Raw genomic sequence first — 22,175 nt, forward strand, 5'->3', positions numbered from 1 at the left:
AGAGGCCCAAAACTGAACGCAGTACTCAAGGTGTGGCCTCACTGAGGCTGAGTACAAAGGGATGATCACCTCCCTGCTCCTGCTAGTAACACTGTTTCTGATACAAGCCAGGATGCCTTTTGGCCTTCTTGGCCACCTGGGCGCACTGCTGGCTCACGTTCAGCCAAGCCTTGATCAATATTCCCAGGTCCATTTCCCCTACACTGTCTTCCAGCCACTCTGCCCCAAACCTCTAGTGTTGCCTGGGTTGCTGTGGCCAAAGTGCAGAACCTGGCACTTGGTTTTCTTGAACCTCAATCCTGTTGGCCTCAGCCCATAAATCCAGCCTGTCCAGATCCCTGTGTAGGGTCTTCCTACCCTCAGGCAGATGGACACTTCCTGCCAACTTGGTGTCATCTGCAGACTTACTGAGGGTGCTCTGAATGCCCTCATCCAGGTCGTTGGTAAGATATTGAACAGGACAGACCTCAACACTGACTGTTCGCCCAGTACTGGTCACCAGCTGCATTTCACTCCATTCACCACCACTCTCTGGGCCCGGCTTTCCAGCCAGTTGCTTACCCAGCAGAGTGCATCTATCCAAGCCTGACAGTTTCTCTGTGAGAGACAGTGTCAAAGGCTTTCCCTCCTCCACGAGCCAGGTCACTGCATCACAGAAGGAGATCAGGTTGGTCAAGCAGGACCTGCCCTTCATGAACCTGTGCTGGCTAGGCCTAAGCCCCCAGCTGTCCCACACATGCCATGTGATCTCCCTCAGGACAGTCTGCTCCACAACCTTACCTGGCACCGAGATCAGGCTGACACGCCTGTAGTTCCCTAGATCTTCCTTATGACTATTATTGTAGAGGGGAATCAGACTGACAAGTCTCCAGTCCTCTGGTACCTCTCCAGCTAACCAGGAACGCTGTTACATGGTGGAAAGCAGCTTGGTAATCACCTCTGCCAGCTCCCTCAGCACCCTATTTGGCTGGATCCCATCTGGCCCCATGGACTTGTGGCAGTCCAGGTGGAGTAGCAGGTCTCTAACTGTTTCCACCTGAATCGTGGGGCGTTTACTCTGCTCCTCATTCCAGACTTCCAGGTCAGGGGGTAGAGTACCCCAAGGACAATGGTCTGACTTTTAAAGACAGATGTAAAGATGGCATTGAGAACCTCAGCCTTTTCCTTATTCTCAGCGGTCATGTTCCCTGCTGCATCCAGTAAAAGATGGAGATTCTCTTTAGCCCTTCTCTTACTGTTAATATATTTGTAGAAAAAGTTTTTTGTTCTCTTTTAAACATGATTCTATGACATAATTAACTGCAAGCTTGTTGTTTAGTTCATTCACAGCTGAAAAGTGGAAATGGGGTGGGATTTTGTTTTATCAGAGGGCCAGTTATCAGATAAGTAGAACATCATTTTTTATTTCTTTCTCTAAATGCCAAGAATTATCAGTAGATATCAGTAGAATAAAAAGAGAAAGTATTTGCATATCACCTGTTAAAGACTACGAGGAAACTAGGACTAGACTTCAAAGAGCTGCTAGCTTGAGGAAAGGGTAGAAATTTAAGCATAGTAGAATTCAAAACCACATCTTTCTTGTTATTTTAACATAAAATTGCTTAATTATCTACATTCAAAGTAAGAAAAACCTTAAGTTCCATTGCTTGTGATCCAGAAGAAAAACGACTTGGACAGTAAATTACCATTTTGAATATGCATGGCATGCATAGCATCCTTTTACTTGTTGAAGTAAGGGCTGGTGAACATTTCTAATGCTTTAAGGCTTTAACAGTTTTGTGGGGGCAGGTGTTCAACCTTGATGATGGGATTGTCAATGCATATGGGAAAGGATGGAGTCTCAGGACTCTGCAAGGATTGTTCTCTCCCATATGTTGTAACAGCAGGCATGCTGAGAGGTCTACCCGTACAGTGGTTATCCATGGCAATGAGAGACATACAGCTAAAGCCTGGACTGGCTTAGATAACTTCTGTTTATAGATAGTTTGTCTGAGTTGATCAGATTTGTAACCAAAGAGGATTTAAATGATTAGAAGCTTCTGAAAAAAACTCTTCATTGTGTTTATTTTCCATTTCCTTCATGCCTGGAGTGTTTCCCCAGTGTGCTATGGGGTCAGTGTGGACATGCACTTGAGGATAAATAAATAAGATACTGTATTTGGGCCTCTTAAAGATTGGCCTGACCCTCCTTCCCCTGAACTTTCAGAAGATCTCAGGAGGCTATGCTGAATCCCATGCACCAGACAACAACTCTGCAGACTTCTTTATGGGAGCATAGTGTTATGCTGGGCTTTTCAAACTGGACATGCATTTGGTTACTAGTTGTAATAATTTAATTACTTGTTTGTTTATTAAAGATATAGCCTAAAGGGATAGATGATAATTTGCTACCAAATGTGTAGTTTACATAACTACACGAATGATCAGAGCACTGAGTTGTCTAGCTGATGCAGGTCTTTAGATTTTGAGTTGAATTTTACCTCATTTCTTCCTGGTACTGCATAGGCAGGTTTCCATAAGAGGCCAAGGCCTGACTGGCAAGAGCTCAGAAAGTCCAGTTGGAGTGAAACTCTTAAATGGTCTGACCTCTTGCTTCTGCATCTTAACAGTGACATGAGTACAAAGAAGTGCTAAACATCTAGCATCCAGTATGTGAGACTTAAACAATATACAGCTCTTCAGCTTTGTGGTGACTTCTGTCTGGATGGTACTGTTGGGCTTGTGGGTCTGGAGGAATGCTGGCTCTTGACATGAAAGTTCTTTATGGTAGGTTGTTATGGTTTTTGGGATGTGAATTTGGTTTGCTCTGTGAGATGAGTTTATAGGTTTTAGTGCAAAGGAGTCATGAAACACAGGGTTGAACTGTTACGTTTATACCTGCTTTTTCACTGAAACTATATGAAACTTCAGCTTCATGGATCCCGACTTGGAAGATCGTGACCCCTTTCAGAAAATTCACTACATTTCATACTGCAGCAAAACCCGCGGAATATCGTCTTGTCTCAGGTTTCCCTCTAAACATTTTGTCATGGCTCTTTTGGGGAGTTACACAGAACAAATTATCCGGCTGTGAGAACACCTCAGCTAAGTTACATGCCCGTTTGTTGGCTCAGCCGCACTGACAGACACAGAGTGCCAAGATTTCTCCCACATTTGCCACGCCAGACACCAGTCAAACCCTGACACTGAAGAAGAACAGCTCAGGCATTTTTAAAAGCGTTAGATGTAGGATGGAATACAACCTCTTTCAGTTTCTTTTCATATGTGTTTGTGCAATGGACCATCTAAAAGAACAGCAGGTATTTTGCACCGCAGAGAAATGCTGGTTGAGAATCTTAGTATTGTTGGCCCTGTTTGTTATAATTTTAGTTAGCCTTTATTGGCAGGCCGTGTGAAAATATTTTCTTATTAGCATCTTCCCCTTTCTCATACAGTGAGCAGCTAATACAGTTTGTTGATTACAGAGGTCCTTTTCATATTCTTTTTATACAGGCAGTTATTGAAAACAGAACTGGGATCCTTCTTCACTGAATATTTACAGGTAGGCATGTGTTTTCTTTCATTTAAATCAGAAATTTTTTTACATGCTACTGAGGAAAATCCCTTCCCCTGCTCTAAATGCCAATACGGAGTCACTTGAAACCATTTAGAGATTTCCATTGACTTCTCTATGTTGTCATTTATGAGTAAGTGAGATCTGGGGTTTATACATACATTCAGATAGTGAAACCCCAGTGCCTGCAATAGCTTTGTGCAGTTGATGTTTTTTGTATGGCACTACCATCTTTCAGTAGATTTCAGACATTCACTTGTAACTTAAAATTTAAATTCCTGAATAAAGCAACTAATTTCACTGTAAGTATGTTCCTAGGAAAGACAGTTAGTACTGGGTACCTGTCATCTATTGAAGCAGTATTCTTTTCTGAGACAGAATACCTGCAGTAACAGTCAGACATTTGAAGTCAAGGAGCACTTTGCACTGCACAGAGTAGATGCTGTGTCCTGCAAGCAGTAGGAGATTACAGCATTATTTGAAAAGTGTCCCAAGCAAGTTGGACATTGCAGGAAAAGTCCTTCTGTAATGGATCATCAAAATGAAACCTGGTCTACTGTCAAAAGTTAAGAAAGATCAAAAGGTGAAATATGATGGCTACAGGGAAGTATATAATTGAGTAATGTTAGTCTTTATTTTATTTACAGAATCAACTGCTCACAAAAGGCATGGTGATCCTAAGAGACAAGATCCGGTTTTATGAAGGTAAGTTGGATTTTAGCATAGCTATCTATAATGTCAGAGGAGTTTTAGCAATGCATCCTGAAAGCAGCTCAGTTCTTTTTGTGAATTCTTCTGTACCGTGGATTAAGAGGTATCAGTCTATTCCTCCAATATGTTGTTCTGACATACCGTGATGTTCCCATTGACCTTCATCAGGGAGAAGTGACAGCCCAGAGAAGCTAGAGAGTAAAGGATTAATACCTCGGATGTAGGCACTTCCTTCTCCTCCAATTAGTCTACTCAATATTAAAGAAAAGAGGAAAAACAGAATGACTTTAAGATCCAAGTTAGTTGAAGCGCCTGTCAAAATGCCGAGCAATGCTGTGGGTTGTCTTAAGAGTTGTTTTGGATTCATGCTTACATAAATGAGGTCAGATGCTGTCTCTTTTTTTACTGTCAAGGCAACGTTAAACTGCCTGCACCTTCTGGAGGTGTCACGTTGTGGAAGTAAACATCAAGGTAGTTTCTTTTATGTTTGGAACAGTCCAAATTTAAAATAAATGAATACAGAGACGGGATGAATTTGTGAGTGCGAAGCAATTTCTTCTTTTTTTTTCATTTGTGTCTGTGCAAATCTGGAGAAATGTGCCCATTAGAATTAGTTCCCACTGATACAGTGGTGTCATTTACCCAATCTACATTTCTCGGTCCACTCGTTCTCTTCCCTGTCAGTGTAAGCACCACAAAACAACTTGAGCCAGGGTAGCTTTTGAATAATCTACGTGAATGCAGAAAGGTATCTTCTGAGTGTGCTGGGGGCAGTGCATGGGAAGAATGCAGCAGGGGCAGATGTGTTTTGCCTGGTCAACTTTCAACCAATGCTTCCTGTTGATGGCCACCCTCATTTCATGTCCTATGCTATTCTGCAGCTTTTAGATGTGTTATTCAATATGCTCTTTTGTCTTAGATGTAGGCATACAGCATTAGAAAGTGACATGATTTTGGAATATTCCCAAAGATTATTGAATGTGTAAGTGGTCTGAAGATCTTTGAAGAGTCTTTTTAAAGAAATGTGGCTTTCCCGAAGCAGAGCTGCAGTCATAATATCACTTAGTATAAATATACTGTTTTAGCAGTAGCCTGGAGACAACCATTTCCATTCATTTCAGCTATCTCTGAACCTTAAATGTGACCTTTCATTACTGACAGAACTGTTGATGGGATTAAGATGGTGCTATAAGATCCAACTTTTCTGCTAAAAAGACAATAGCCCAGAACACAACAGAAGGAGAACAAGTTTCACATTACAGTACTCAAACTCTTCTGAGCGAAACACTGAGTTACTCAGTTACATGAAGTAACAGCTTGGAGAGCACAATAGAGCTGTAAGGCTTCCGAGGTCTTTGTAGCTGCTTTGTATATCACAAAGAAAGTCATTTTTAAGGATCAAATTGGTAAATTAGATGCAGAGAACTACCAAAGTTCAATCCCTTGTTCTTAAGGTTTTACTAGCTTGAAAATGAAAAATACTACCACTGATGTTTGATGTCCATGCTGAGAAAAGAAAATTGAAATGTAAGACCAGTAAGTGGCTTTCAAATACAGGAGTGTTTTTATTAAATACCAAAATTTCAGCAATCTGGGAATTTATTTGTTTTTTTAATGTGGTGAATCATTTTATGTTTTCTCTTTAAAATATGATCAGAACTGCTGGTGACTGTTAAGTTGACCAAACATACGCTTGGAAAAAAAACATGGAAATGTCAACTCACTGAAGGATATAGGAAGGCACCTGCAGTTCAGGAATCTAATTTAGAAGCAGAGATCTTCCTGGCACAAACTTTTCTATTACCTTACCTTTTGAGTTGCTGGTCGATGTGAGTTTCCAGGGCTGGAATCTGGTTTTCACAGCAGCAAAGGTGCAACACTGTAGAGTCCATCCCATAGTTGCTGATCCCATTTCTCTCTCAAAATACCTGCCACTAAGTTGGGAGCCCAGAAGTCATGGAAGCTCCCATTCTGAGCAGGTCCTTGGTCTCTCCAATGGAAGGTCCCTCCTTGGTCTGTAGTGGTCCTTCCCTCAAATCTCAGGTTGTCCTGCATCTGATGGTGTGGGTGTCCCTGTCAACTCGGTGTTTTCAGAAGAGAACAGGTCATTTCAGAGCACACATTGGAGTGGTTTTGTTCTGCAGGAAGTTCTGAAAATTTCAGCCTTTGTTTTGAGAAAATGGTATTTCAGTCTTCTATTTCCTTCAGAATTTTCAGTTAACTTCAGGAAATGCTGAGAAATGTACAGTGTGTATTTTCAAGTCATACAAAACTGACAACATTACCCTTCACTTAAATGAACATTTAAAGTAACCTAGATTTCTTGAATCAAGCAAATACTTAAGGTAAATATAGGACTCTTTGCCTGACAGTAAAAGAAAACATATTCTTGAAAGGACCAAGAAATCATATTCCTTGATGTGAAAGATGCTAATCATCACCACACTACAGGAATTCCTCCTCAGCCCACAATAAAAGGCCTGCCTGGTGAAAATTATCTCTGCAGCCTTTCTGAGCTACTGCACAGAAATCCACCCCTTTACAAAACAAGCTGCCCACAACATGGAAGGAATGTGCTGTACTAAAGGCATGCTTATCACAACCACGTATTTCTATTTCGTACAATTTGGGAGCAAAATTTGAAAAGGACTGAATCTAAATATTCAGCACCCACATTTTGGTTCCAGATTTTTTAAAGGCTTCCTTTCCATTTAACCTGAATTTATGGGCAGCTAATTTATTTAACTGTTTTTAAAAATCTGCCTTTCTGGCTTGGTGTTATTTGGATTCTCCATCATGATCAAGTTTTTTGTCGCTGAAACACAGTTTCTTATGGAGTTTATAATGCAGTGGTATTTATTACAATTACTACTGCCACAGCTGGTAGGAAAAAGACAAATTAAAAAAAAAAAACAAACTGAAAATGAGAAGACCCTTTTCAGTCTAGTACAGGAGTGTGTAGGACAGAGAGAACCCCTGCCTGATATTGCAGATATGAAGGTCTTGGAATGGATCATCAGCTGCAGTATAGAATAGCGATCTGGCTCTGGATTTGTCACTCAAAGCACTCTATGTCATGAACCCAGGAGCTGCAGCTGGGCCAGAGCTGCTGCTGTTTGTCTTGCATTTAAAAATGCAGCAAGATGAAGTATCCCATAATAAAGATTGGTACTTGTCTAACTCAGAGTATAGGTGCTTTCATGCAGATTTTCTTAGTGATATGTGTACAATTCTGGGCAAAATGCTCCTGGCTGAACCTTAAATAATGCTGTAGTACAAATATGAATAGTTTTCGATTCTGAAACCAGTATTGAGATTGCCATTAAATTTGCATCCTGATAAGTCATGTTGTCATATCTGAATGCCTCATGTCATTCATGTATTTATGTCCAGAATACTTGCTGGTGTGTGTGCCGTTGTCCCCACTTCATGGGTGAGGGGCAGAAGGCTACTGAAGAGCTTGTCCCTGTTCACATAGGCCTCTTGGGCCTGCATTCAGCTATCAAGCCAGAGTTTCTGTCCTGCAGCTCTCAGGTCCTGCCTTTGCCTCTATGTTTTATATAAGATGTTCTGTGAGGAACTCGGTGTTCAGCTTGGTTGTATAATCCAGGGTTTCTCCAGTGTGTCCTGTGAAGGCTTCCAGGTAGCTGCAACTGGAAAAGAATTGAAGAAATTCCTGTCATGTCATCACAGATTTGATGCATCCTTTGAAAGCTATAGGAAAGCGGAACGCCTGCAGCACCATTCTCTGCTTTCCATAGACCTTGGTTGAGATCAACTGTGTAAGGGTAGATGCAAGGAAGCTGAAAGGTTGATGTATGGGGTTGCTTTGTAGAAGCATCTCTACGGAGTGAGCCTTTCTCTGCTGCCCTGTGGCTTGAAGTGCAGAGAGAAAGATGGTGGGGGGAAATTTCCTGCAGGAATGCTTCTACATTTAATCTGCTGTGTCCTCCTGCTGTTTCCTGCAGTCTTGTCCAGTTGGAATTACTGCAGGAAGAGGAGCAGGCATGACTCTATTCTTCACAAGGTTTTTCTGCATAATCTTGAATCTCAAGTCACTGAGTTTAGTAAGAGCATTAGTTTTGTCATCTGAAAAGACACAAATATTGAATTATTTGATGTTCTGAAAGAAATACAAATTCCTTGCTACTGAAAGTGTGTGGTAAATGATTCATCTTTATGTAGAGCTAGCAGAGTCATGTTTTCAGTTGGCTGATTAAAACCAAAACAGTTCACTAATTTGTTTTATGTTTTTGCAGGGCAGAAGCTGCTGGATACCTTAGCTGAAACCTGGGATTTTTTCTTCAGTGATGTCCTGCCCATGCTCCAGGCTATTTTCTATCCTGTGCAGGTGAAAAATTACACTGTTACTATAGAATCTTGAAAAACTGGAAAAAGCAGCCATACTGGTTCATCAACGGATTGATGCAATCCTAAACTCTCTCTCCTCGGGCCAACCTTCCATTACAGCTCTTCTGTACAGACAAGTTATGCAAATAAGTCACTTATGCAAACAGATTTGAAGTGCTCGGGTGAGAAAGATGAAGGGGAACTTTGAAAATAGGTATAGAGTACAGGTAGGATGACTCCTTATGTCAGCTCACACTAGAAGTCCATGAAGGTCCTGAACAATAAACTAAAATGTGCACACAGGGAAATAAGTGGAGCTGTGTTGACTTCAATGCACACATTTCCTCCTCTGCCATATGAATGCCTGTGAAGTACCCTACTTTTGAGAAGAAGGTCAAATTCTATACTACTTCAAATGGAAAACAACAGTCAGTAAAGTTAGACAAGTTAACTTGAGCTCAGAGTTTGACTCCAGTAATTTAAAATCCATATTAGGTACTTGGTCTGATTTGAATGAAGGCTCAAACTTCTAACTTACTGATGGTCAAAAGAGTGTTGTTTTTTACTGAGGTCCTAAGGGAATTTGTCCCAGATAGTTATAAGTGTTCTAGAGTTATTCTTGGATACCTATAGGTTTTTTTGGGGAGTTCACTGCCTAATCATATTTGGGAAAGCTTTGGAAACTTTCTTTAATTTTGCCAAATGGACTTCATGCCTGAAGTGATTGTGCAAAGGTCATCAGCATTACCATTTTGCAATTAACTGAGTTAATTGAAGGCATGAAATATGAATTAAGTGGAGAAGTTGCAACTTTACAGAAAATTTGATTCTGAAAGAGGAGCACTCTGCAATCATATACATTGCTAGCTCACAGACTTGTGTCTGCCCAGTAGAAAGTTTAAAATGGTAGAGAGAAGTTGATATTAAAATCTGTTAGAACATCATGTTTTTTCATAGTGGCACATAAGCTAAATCCAAAGGGTTTAGGAACCTAGGAGTATAGGTAAGTTCTCAACCTGATTCTAAAAAGTGCTTAACTGAATTAGAACTCAGATGTTTTTGAAAATTGCACCAAATACCTCTTTTCAATATTGTATTCTTGAAACATTTGAAAATAACCTATCAATGCAAATCTTTTCATTTTTCAAATGGAAATAATTGCTTTAATTTTCAAATAAGCCTGAAGGGAATAAAAGCCCTAAGTTCCGGGTAATTTCAAGTAGATCTAGGTCCCTGATGTTCTAAGGTTATTTCCAAAAACCTAACTGATGTTCATGCACTCTTGGGAGTTCTATTCACTGGCAATTAAAGCAGATTTGGGGGCTTTCTTTACTTTAGTATAAATAATTACAGAAAATGAAAAGGAATGAGGGTATGGAGGAGTCAGCTTTTGTTCTAAGCTAATCTAAATCAGTGCTAGCTGAAAACCAGATTTTTCAGAAGTGTTGATATTTGACTGGCAGCACTCAAAACTGCAGGCAAGAATATGCATGTACAGCTACATAGGTCTGAAGAAAAATCCCTAATCCCAGCAACTGGAACAGTTTTACAACTTCTCATTAGGCATAAATGATGTGCTGTTAATCTTTGTGGGCAAAGCTAGCATCACATTTTTCAGATCAGATTTTTCTAAACAAGGTGTGATTCTTGTACTGCAGAAAGATATCTTGGAAAATGCAGTATGAGACTTCAGCTTAGTTCTTGCCTTACACTGAAAACCCTGAAGCTGAAGAGAGCATTGGGATCCACAGGTGGGCTGAGTCAGGAATTACACCATAAATTGAAGAGAGTACCCAACCACTACTCAAAATCTTGAGAAATACTGGAGATCCAGCCCTGCTTTTTCATCCCTACTTTCTTTTATTTAACACACTATATGTCTCCTTGATGTTAAAGTACAATATGTACAATATATATCCTGCACTCAGGTAAGATTTTCACTTCTCCTCCCCCATCTCTCATTATCTTCATATGTAGCTGTACTCATTCATTGTCTGCGTATTCAGAACTTCGGAATCAAATTCACTGTGCAGATTTGTGGGTCGCCCTGTGTCCTTTGTTGTATTCCCTCTGCTTTTCACTCAGGTTGATCGTTCTTGTAATCCTTCAGAAGTGGAGAAAAGACTGAGGATATGGAAACTCGTTTTTGCAAAATTCATAACCCATTTTTCTTTGTTTCTGTTCCCAGGGAAAGGAACCCTCAGTTCGGCAGCTGGCTCTTCTGCACTTTAGGAATATAATTACCCTCAATATTAAACTAGAAGATGCATTATCACGTTCCAGAGCAAGAGTTCCACCTTCTATTATTCAAATGCTGCTAATACTCCAGGTACATTGATATTTTTTCTGACTGTTTTCTTTATCTGTCTTTCCTTACTGTATTGCTCAAGTCTTCTTTAGTGGCTTCTGATTTTAATCCTTCACTGAAAAGTTCTTACCCAAAATTCTATAGCTTCTATGTAATTAAATTTAATCTTGATAATATCTGGATCTGTAGAATCTCAGATTGTATGCTTAAGATTCAGGGGGTCCAAGAATACAGAGTGGTTTTGAAACCATAAGGCTTAAAATAAGAAGTTTTGCAAGCAACCAGTGTATGTGGTAATAACATGACTTTCATGAAGTGCTTTGTGTTACTGCACTAGCAGTTCTGGATATGAAGATTCACATCTGGAGTAGGCAACAAAACAAATTTGCAATTTACAGTCATATTTGGTCACTAGAAAGAAATTCAGTCAAAACTGTGAACACAGTAACATTAAAACCAAACACTGGTACTTGCCTTCTGTGTTAAAAGTTTTATTAGTAATGAAGAGGAGGAACTCAGGTCAAAAGGCAAGTGTATAAAATGTTTTCTTAATTGAAGAAAGGCATGGCCTTGTGTTGAGAAGGAGGGTGAGACAGAGAGAGGGAGAGACCCAGGAGTGGATTGCCTATGGAGTGGGAAAAGTTGATATTTTCTCGGTTGGTTATTTTTTTAATAAACAAATAGATTTACAGCAAACAAAAGGATATGGTTTCTCACACTTAAAATTATTCTTCGCTTATCACCACTATGAATTAGTCCTGTGTCTGGAGTGATTTTAGAGGGCTTGATAATCTAAAAGCTGATGATGAAAATGGAGCAAGAAGATGACCTCCACCTTGTCAAGAAATAGTGTTTCATTCAGGGGATTACAGAGTTCATTTGTTGAGGTGTGTAATGGTGTGTTTAACTTAGTTTTCTCAAAATGTTCCTTACACGATAGGACTGCCTGGTTGCCGCTTACTACCTTTCTCCCTAGACTCCCTCTCACCAAATGTTTATTGAAACTGCAGGCTTATTGTGACACATTGACATTGATATCAGAGATATTAATATTCCTATGAGTTCCTTGGAAATTACTGTCTGGAGAGAGGAGAGGAACCTCAAGGAAAAATTGGAGTAAGAGCTTAACTGCATAATGAGACTTCAAAGAATTCACGTAATTGAACTGTGAACCCGGCTGTGTTAATAGACACCAGAGACTCCACATGAGAGAATACCATTATGAAAATCTTAATCACAGGAAGGTTTTCTACCAAGCCTCCTCTTCTAGACGTAAGGTAAACTGCCTATCGGAAACCAGCTTCAGAAGTGTTGTTACTGACATCTGCTAGCTTTGTTGTGGTTTCTTCTTTAAAGGATCTGCATTAGCTATGGGCACGATCCTGCTTCAAATGAATTCCATGGTGAGCTAGAAAATGAACATCCTGATTCAGAAAGTTCATGCGGAGTCCTTTGCCAGGATCAGTGCTACAAGAAACAGTTTGTTGACAAATCTGCTTTCTTCAATAACCAAAAGAGTTAACAAGTTGTCAAGTTAATCCATTCCCATTGCAAAAATGTCGGTGGAAATCAATTAAAAGAAGGAGAGGGAATTTGCCCGTGGGTGTTCATTTCTGCATATGTTACCTACAGTTTTGTGGTGGGGATGGTGAAAGTCCTTTATTGGCAGTAGCTCTGCCAAACTTGTGGTTTAAAATCTAATGGAAATTACAGGAAAAGGACAGAAGAGGATCTGGGAAAGAGCTATTTACATGCCTAGCCGTGGTTGCCAATAATTGAACTTCAGAGCAAAGACTTTTTCCCAAATGCAAATTTCACGTTACACAAAAGCAATTTTTATATGTTTATGACATAATAATGGAATTTCCTCAAGACAGATTAGCTCAATATGTGAATAAGGCTGAAAGCGAGAGAACACTGCAGCTGCCTAAAAAGTACATAGTGATCTTGTGTTTATAAATATCCCAGACTGAGAGAAGATGCTTTGGTGTAGGCATTGTTTAATCCCTATTCTGTGTGCTATCTATATCACTTTCCTAAGAAGCTCAGTGACACTGCAGCAAATTCCCATGGCTGGAAGATGATTCTAGTGGCCCTGGACAAAGTGTTGAACTTGCCATGAAATTTCCCCATTTCTGTCCTTGAAAGTGTTCTGCAGTTACATTACATAATTACAGAGCAGGTCATACTCTTCAGGACAGAATCCGTAATGTCAGCTGAAGGTCACAGTTTGACATGGGCACATGCTTGCATGTACCAGTCTGGCCTGTTGGACTCGATTAAAAAAGCAGAGGTTTGGTAACTAGTACAGGGTGCATCTGATACTGCTCATGTACTATCTTGTCATAGCGTAAAGGTAGTGCTCTGTCAGTCTGGCAGAAGACACCTTCCTTATGGAGGGAAAAGGAAGCTTTTTAAAGAGGAAATAGAAGCAGCAGCAATCTTTGAACTTTATTCAGGAGGCAGGTTGCTGATCCAGCAAAGCTCAGTAAGCAAGTATTTTACCTGAACATGGTTAGCTTCACTGACTTTAGCACGTGAGCAACTTTGTTGGCCTCTGTGTGGTTACTGACCTATTGCAAGTTTCACATGTACTTTGCTTGCTCAGCTGGCACCACTCTAGCAAGATTGAAGCAGCCTCTGACAAAGACCTCCTGGGTAACAGGTACTGAGATGAAGTTGATCTCCCTATTTCATTGTTTGAGTGATTGTTTTGCCTTTTTTATAGCAAATCTTTCTTCCTGTCCAGAGTAAACCGTTTGCTTGGAAATGTGTCTACCAGCTATGCACTTAATACTGTAGTATGGAAGAAGTGCCTTGTACCACTGATACTCATCTGCCAGTACGGCCTGACCCACTTACAGAGAATGAACTGAAATGTTAATCCTTTGTGGCCACTTAAGTTAAAGTGCCTCCAGGCAGGATGCTCCTGTTTATCTGGTAGAATCTTCAAGAACAGATTTGTGATTGAGGGAAGTAAAAGAAGAGCTAAAAACTTTTGAGCACAGGTATATGCACTGGAGTGCAAATCATAGAATCATAGAATGATCTGGGTTGAAAAGGACTACAATGATCATCTAGTTTCAACCCCCTTGCTATTTGTAGGGTCACCAACTACTAGACCAGGCTGCCCAGAGCCACATCCACATCAATACACTGTGTTATCAGTCTCACCTCAATGACCTTTCTTTTTGGGTGGAATTAGGAAGGTGGAGAAAGAGGCGTAAACAGAACAAGATACCACAAAAGAATTTTCTCCCATATATTGTGTGAATCAAAGAGAGTAAAATACTGCCAGAGGGTAAACAATCTACCTTATTTTCCAAAACCTGTATTGCCTAAGGTTTTTGCCACTGAAACTGGAACATCTTGTCTCCAGGTATCTTTCTTGACATCTGAGAAAGTCAGAAGCGGGAGAATTAAAGAGTGTTTATCTGCATCTTTTGGTTGACATCAGGATTATTTGAGTTCAAGAATGTCTCTAGGTCACCCGAGATATTTCAAAACTATAGAAAAGCATAGCACAGCCATTTGTGCTGAGGGACGAGGCCTCACTGAACTTAAGATCTAAAGAGAAAAATAAAACTGTGGTTTCCTTTTCAGCTTCTCTGAGCTTCACTTGAAATGCCTTGTTCGTTTTCTCTCTGTAAAAGGAGACAATATAAATACTTAAAATCACCCACTGGGACCTGTATGTTTAGGACATTCTAGAGATAACAAACATGCAACTCCTCACACTTAAAAAGATGTGGAAGAGCGCATTGCAAGACCTGAAAGTAGATGCAAAGACTGCTGTTTTTCCATCTCAGCAACCACACAGCAAACCAAAGACAGCACAGTGGTTAGAAACAAAATACCCTTTTCTATCGGAAAACTGCAGGGGTCTGTCTATGGAAAAACAGAATTTCTAAAAGACTGTGATGTCTGTAAATGGGAGTCAAGTCACTGTGGCCATAGGATTTTTAATTCAGTGATTGCTTTTGAGAGGTTTTCCTACTAAATCGTTTGGACCTGAAGCATAACTTCAACAAAGTGCTGTGGGTGTAAGGTTTATCCATACCTTTATTTTCTTCTTTTCTTAGTTTTAGCTGGGACAGAATTGTTTTCTTTAGAGTGTGTGGCATGGTGTTTTGTTTTCATTCTCAGAAAAAGACAATGTTGACAACACACCAATGTTTATAGTTACTGCTAGGCAGTGTTGTACAGTGCCAAGGCCATTCACGCTGAAGGGTCCAAGGATCTGGGAGGGAATAGTATTAGGGCAGCTGATTTAAACTGGCCAAAGGGATGTTCCATACTGTATGACATTGTCATATATGAGTGTATAAAACAAGTGATACACAAGCAATTGCTCACTGTCCCCTCAAAGATGCCCAGTTCCGCCTCTAAGCGGCGGAAGAGAGTGAGATGAACTCTCACTCCCTTCAAAACTCCTTCTGCATGGTGCCATACAGTACGGAATATCCCTTTGGCCAGTTATAGTCAGCTGTTCTAATACTATTCCCTCCCAGCTCCTTGGACCCTGCACTGTGAATAGTGTGTGCTATAAGGTGCATACATATATATATATATATATATATATGTCACACACAGTCTTGACTATTATCCTTTTCTTTTAATAAGTAGTTTTATCTCACCCCACGAGTTCTACTTTGCCTTTTTTTTTTTCAATTCTGTCCCCCCACCTCACTGGGAAGGGAAGGAGGATGAGCAAATGACTGTGTGGTGCTCAGCCACCTGCTGGGTTAAACCACAACACTTCTCTACTTTCCTCTTAATTTCTGGTTGATAAGACAATAAAAAAAATAAAATAAAAGGAAACCTATAAATGAATATATTGCAGACCCTATAGAAGTATAAATCAACAAACAGAAAACCTTGCTTCCCTTAGGTAGTGCAAGAATGTGTCTTCCTCCTTCCCAGTGAAAAAAATGCTTTGTCTGTGTTGTTTGCATCAGCCTCACAGACATGTAAGGGGTCAGATCAGAAATCTTACAGCCAGGACAGTTCTTGACAAATAGAGAAGATCCCACCTTTGTTTTATATTGATATAAAGGAAACTGAGAATTTCTAAGCAGTGTCCTCTGTCTTATTCTGTTGCATTTGTTGTTTCTGAAAGTGCAGTTTGTAGCAGTGAAATTGTCAGAAGTTTGTTATGCTGGAATGAATTTGTATGACCATGATTTTTATCAAGGCATACCATTCATTTTTTGTAGGAAAAAGATCCTTTTGAAAGCAAATCTTGGTGTTTTCACTAGCGAGGAGTACTTTTCATGTTTGATTTTGCTTTTCTTCATATGATTTTTATTATTGTGTTAGTTTGCAGATGCTGGAATATATTTCTGCATGGAAGCAGTAAAAATGCTGCATTATTTAATCTGTGTCATAGAGTATTACTTCAAGCAGGTTTGGATGTGCTATGCAGGTGGCTGGGATGGGGAGCTGGAAATTGATGGGAGTGTTCTAAAAAAAAATGTCAGCAGCAGCCCCAGTGTGACATAGAGGAACCAGAAAGGTCTAAATGTGTGTTACAGTACTGCTGACACTTCTGTAGGCACCATGGTGCCAAGACAGGAGTTCCAAGTACGCCATGTGTCCTAGCCAAAATACGCCTTCATTCACTTTCTTGCATGTCAGTCAAAAGTGATTCCCCTGCCACAGGCAGACACAACAATGTAAGTGACAAGGCCATGAGCCAGGGACAGCTGGGGGCTGTCCTTTTTCTAGCTGTAGATTTGTAGTTCAAGAGAGAAACCACATCACAGGCATTGTTCCTCTCTAATGCTTCTAGCTCAGTTTCCACCTTTTGCTTAGTTTGAGGCTTGCCACATCTTCTCTAGGTGCAGAGGCAGGGAGGTGGGGATGGATGCTGCTGAGCACTCCGTAAGTTTGTCTGACTGTGGGCTTCTGCAATCACAATTGCATTTCAGTCGTTTCTTCCACTTAGCGGACTTGGAAAGGTGGGTGCTCGTGTGGATCTTCCTTATTATCATGACGGTGAAAGTCCAGGGTCATAAATGAAAAGAACAGATTGCATTTTGAAACTGAGTGTTCACTAAAACTAGCTGTCAACATTTGACAGCACTATGTGTTGCCATTTTTCTAACTGTAAGCAGTGGGGAAAAAAAGGAAAGCAACGCAAACTGTTCTGTTGTTTTGCTGTATGTGAACTTGTCTCATTAATACCATGGCATAATCCTTCAAATGTGCATCTTGTTCATCATCTTCACAGAAAGGCAGTGTAAGTCAGTTCAAGGCAACATGACCACAGCCTTGCCTGAACCAATTAAACACAATTGTGTTGGGAGGCAATTTGCATTGTGCAAACTCCCTTTGGGTGTATGCTCATGGTGCATTTTGAAAGTACCTTGCTTTATGTAAAATGTCACTTCTGTGAGGAATGCCAAAGGCATGGCTGTGAAGCTCTTCTTTGAGCTAGGCTGTTCCCATCCCTCCAGAGCTGCAGTGAACTGCCTGAATGTCATCTTGCACTGTGGCATTATCCTAAGAGCTGCATCTGCTCAAGCCAGGTCAATACATGTTTAACCTGAGCTACAGCTAGCAGTCCTTACTAAAATACATTTGTGCTCTGGAGTTGGCCTCCATTGAGCCTGGCCTATTAAAACCAGTTCATTTGTAAGCAAATCTTGAACAGAGTTAAACAAACAAACAAACAAAACAGAGTTAAATTGGTAAAATCATTTTTAACTTGAATTAGAACATCCCTGCAGGCTCCATAATTTTACTGTGAGGTAGAATGCTTTACCTAATTATGTTAGTTTGTACAAATGCCTTTTGTGGACCTACTCAGGCTACTGGACTAAACCCAGTATAAAAGGCAGTATAGAAGTTTTTACCATTGAAAACTGAGTAGGGAGTGTTCCCAAGGTGCAGGAATCCTTTGAGGCAGGGTGCTTTAGTAGTGTAATTCACGGCTTGTCTACAGGGGGAATGTAAGAAAGTTTAGCTACCTTTTAAATAAGATTAATTAAACCTCATTAAAACTCGGTATGGATACTAATTCTGAGAATTAAAGGACTAGGAAGAGTGGCAAGATAGATGAATGACACTTTAATTCTACTTCAGAGGCCAGCGCACAATTTATCTAAGAGGTTCATAGTGAATATTGCTTCATTTTCCTGAGTGCCTCCAGGTAGACAAACCACCGGGGAATCACAGCAGCTGGTTCCCAGAAGCATCAGTCACTTCCCACCCCTCACAGGCATTGACTTGTGAGCCCAGTGCCACCAGACCTTGCGTGGCACCTGCCAGCAGTGGTGACACTTAGTGCTAGGGGAAGGAGGACAGCGGGATCTCCATGCACATGGTGTTTTCAGGCAGGTCGCAAGGCCAATTGATGCTTTGGGCAAGGCATCTGTGAGCAGCATTTGTTTTGATTCAGCTGGCACTGCTCACAGAGAGGGCTGCTGGAAGCTCATCCTTGCAGGAAGCTTTTTCTCTGGCCTCAGTTTTCCTCTCCCATCTTCAGTCATGATGTTAAACTGGACCAGGCCCCTGGAGCAGCCTGTTGCTGTGTGCCAGGACACAACAGCAAGACATATTAGGTCGTTGTCACCGATGAACATCTCTTGATAATGTCCAAAATGCTGTCCTCCCAGAGGTAGCAGCAAGTTAAAGGAAGGCAGTAGGAAGTTGTGGATGCCCCATCCCTGGAGATATTCAAGGCCAGGCTGGATGTGGCTCTGTGCAAGCTGGTCTGGTGGGTTGGCGGCCCTGCACATAGCAGCAGGGTTGAAGCTAGATGGTGACTGTTGTCCTTTTCAACCCAGGCCATTCTATGATTCATATGATTCTATGAAATTCAGGCACAGTGAAATGGGCAGCCAGGTGGTTTGGGGGCAGACAGCATGGCCAGCACTCCCAGTTCGAGAGATGGCTTTTCCCTGATGGCAGTGTGGGAGCAGTTTGCCTACATCAGTGCAAATGGCAGTGTGGTGGAGAAGTCCCACATATGTAATTAAAGAGTGAAAAAAATAATTTCCTGTGTGAACTGTTTGGAAGCAGTTCTGACAGCTGCTTGCTTTCCTTCAGGAATGATTTCTCCTGGAGTTTTGTTGTTTGCCTGTTTCTTCAACTATGCTATAGGATTTTATTGTTATGGGAAGCTATAATTTTCCATTTAAACCGGCAGGGTGCTTAAAACAAATTGCACAGATTTTCCTCGCCTCTGACATCTCCCTGGAAGATGCTTTGGAAAAGCAAAGAGTGGTGAAAGATATGGAAGCTTCTGCTCTGAAATGCTACCCAAGCCTATCCCTGGGCCTACTGTTGCCCCTTCTGTGGCAACTAGAGCCAGAAGTCCATGGGAGAGTATGTTGCAGGCTGGTGGTGTGAAGGCTTGCACAGGAGGTAATTGCTTTGTGGTGTATTCTAAAATAAAGGGCTGTCCATCTCAATCTACAGTAGGTGGAGGAGTGGCTGAGTATCTTGGAGTCGTCCTCTCTCTCATGACAAGTGCGGAGTGTGAAATGTCTTCCGTCAGGAGTTTCGCAGCCTTACCCTGAGCTCTGTTGTGGCTGCACAAGTAACAACTGCATGGCACAGTGATATGCGTACTGTGAAATTCATTAACTTGCCACTACCCAGTAATTACAAGCAATTAAAAGGCAAACAGTTAATCATGTGCCTGTGCAGGCTTTGGATTATGCTCTTTGATTGAAATCTCTCTGTTGCCAGCCATCTGTTGTTGCCAGTGAGCTGCCTACTCCTTGCTGCAAATCTTCCAGGGGTGCAGGGTGGGATGGTCCTGCCTGGGGTCAGGCAGTGGGTCACTGTGGAGTGGCCCTGATACCTAGCAGCCTTGCTGTGGCTGAGTGAGCTGACTGGCCTTTGCAGTGCAGTTTTGCTGAGACTTGACCTTTTGTCGGAAACAGTATGGGAACTACAGTGAGAAGAGGCATGGTGGAGTGAGGGGGGGGGCTGCCTTGCCCGTCTTTCCCTCCAGCAGTGCTGCTTTTTAGTGTTTGCTAATCCAAGTGCAATTTTGGAAAATGCAAGCACACTGGAATTGAGAAGATACTGGCAAAAGAGTCATAGCTTAGCCTGGCTGAAGTCTGTCAAGAAGATATTCTGCAAAACACAGCTGTTGCACTTGGAGTAGCTCTCACATAACACCAGTTTACTTTCTGTTTCTTGTGAATCTAAGAGCTGTCAGCTTCTTCTGCTAAGGTGCATCTCCAAGCTTCTTGCCAATATGGATAGATGGAGCCTTCCTGTGAAGGACACTGAATAAACACAATAGAAATATGCTCTCTGCAATAAAGATTTTGCAACCTGATAGGAGACAGGGAAATATATGGATGGGCAGATGGATAGCGTAACAAAACAAGGAGTCAAACTTACTAGTACTGATCTATGGCAAATAATTTCTTGTTGTCCATAGTGATCCAGATGTCCTTTAGAGAGGGCAGTGAGGTCTTTGTCCTCTGTAGGCTGTAGGTCGCCTTTTGAGTTCCAAGAATGAAGATAAATCTCTCATTCCTCCTGTATCACTCATGAGCCTTTCTTGTGGTTTCACTGTTCAGCTACAAAGAACAAAGGCTTTGAAGAAAGGGTATTTCCACTATTTCTCATAGTGTCTGAATCACACAAGGCTGGGTATTTAGGCAGCAAGAAACTAATGCAGCTTGACTAAAGCCCCTGTTTTCCAGAGAAGAAACTGAGCAGCAGTGTGGTCTGAAAAGTTGTATAATATGATTATGTATTTTTCAGAACTGCTAACATTTAAAACAGCAGCAAGTTGAAGGATTGTTCCAGCAGGCAGCTGTGAGCTGTTATGCAGATTAACTTCCAGCATCAGACTGCTTTGAAGACAAATGGCTTTCGTTTAAGTAGCAGGGTTGTATCTTCAAGAGGTACATCAGAGGTTCAATTGACGTCAACCACACGTTTTTTTCCTCCATGTTAATCTATCGCAGTTGTTGCGAGAGCTGCTGTGTCACTGATGTGCCACAGTGTGATGTCGTTAGTGTGACAGGTAGCTAGGATGAAGGAAGGATGGGCAGCCTGCCTGACTGCTTAGGATAGGGCTTCTGGAAGATGCTGCCTCCTGGTTCACGGGGATGAGTTGGTGGGCATGGAAATTGTCACCATCAGAAATAGCAAAAATGGAAAAAAAAACCCTTCAGAAGGCACAGCTGACATGTTTTCCATTAATTCCTTTCTTGAGTCCCCTGCAGAGGTTGAAGTGGCAGGGAGGATGCTGAGGGATGAATACTTATTAATGATTTAAGAGAGGAGAGTGGCTGTGAAAGCATCGGAAATCCTCACAGGTAGGTAACAGCAGTCAAGTTAGTGTTTGCAGAGCTTCAAAAGCATTTCTTCAATGTCTTTTCAGACGAGGCCGGATGCACTGAGGGAGGGCTCTACCATCCTTTTTTTTTTCTGTTCAAGTCCCCACCTGAAAATAAATGCATGATGGATTTTCTTATAATAAATATTTAGTGAGAAGAAACTCGGAGACAAGACTCTGTAAAAGGCTTGAATGCTCAGAGTTAAAAGTTGTCAATTTCCCAGCAAGGTGAGATGAGCTTAATGTGTACAGATCAGAGAGAACTTCAGGAGGGAACCTGAGAGAAATTAGAGGTTTCACTCCCTTGGCCATTAAATGTCACATCTCATTATTTGGTGACGCACAGAGTGATCTTTGTGTGGGGCTGCACTTGCTCTTATGTGCACGCCTGTGTTTGCCTCTGAGTCTAATGTGGCAGTGCCACAGCATCTGGAAATGCAGACAAACTAGCTCCAGCTCAAGTTTATTCCATAAATAGCTCTTCAGAGACACTCACTTATGCATAGATTCATTTGATGTGTTGTCAAAGTCACATTAATTAGCTTATTTGACTGGAATGATTGCAGTTTTTATCAGTGCCCAGAGGAGACACTTAGCTGGTAATCAGGCAACCTCCGGCCCTAAAACTAAGAAAGTCAAAATGCATAGCATTATTTTTGCTGAATCTTTTTTAGCAGACTGGCCTCTCAGCTTCTGCAGGATGCTAACCAAAGCCTCAAAGTAACTTCCTTACTTCTAATCATTTTGTATCACTTACTTATCTTCAGTCTTCATCTTCTGCTTTGTTTGTTGTGTTTTTTTTTTTGCAATCTCATATAGCATTTTCAAGAAAAGTAGTGTATTATATTTCTGTGGGTCAGAGGAAGACTGGCCTCTTCTCAGTGTTTGATCCTTTCTGGAAAGAAAAATGCCATTGCTGTCTTTGTACAGATGAACCATTG

The 22,175-nt window shown here is 41.2% G+C and overlaps 1 protein-coding gene across 3 annotated transcripts in view; it reads left to right on the plus strand.

Annotated features, from left to right (window-relative positions):
* The window catches only part of PRR5 (proline rich 5), an 84,028-nt gene that overhangs the window by 48,891 nt on the left and 12,962 nt on the right, over positions 1-22,175 (plus strand). For all 3 annotated transcript variants that reach the window (XM_042889839.1, XM_042889840.1, XM_042889841.1), the window contains 4 exons: positions 3,493-3,541; positions 4,201-4,258; positions 8,524-8,615; positions 10,803-10,943. In XM_042889839.1, coding sequence (XP_042745773.1) covers positions 3,493-3,541; positions 4,201-4,258; positions 8,524-8,615; positions 10,803-10,943 — 340 coding nt within the window. The remainder of the gene's footprint in view (positions 1-3,492; positions 3,542-4,200; positions 4,259-8,523; positions 8,616-10,802; positions 10,944-22,175) is intronic.

Source organism: Lagopus leucura, unplaced genomic scaffold (assembly GCF_019238085.1).
Source record: "Lagopus leucura isolate 7727_CA_CO unplaced genomic scaffold, USGS_WTPT01 Super-Scaffold_100159, whole genome shotgun sequence".
NCBI classification, from domain to species: Eukaryota; Metazoa; Chordata; class Aves; order Galliformes; family Phasianidae; genus Lagopus; species Lagopus leucura.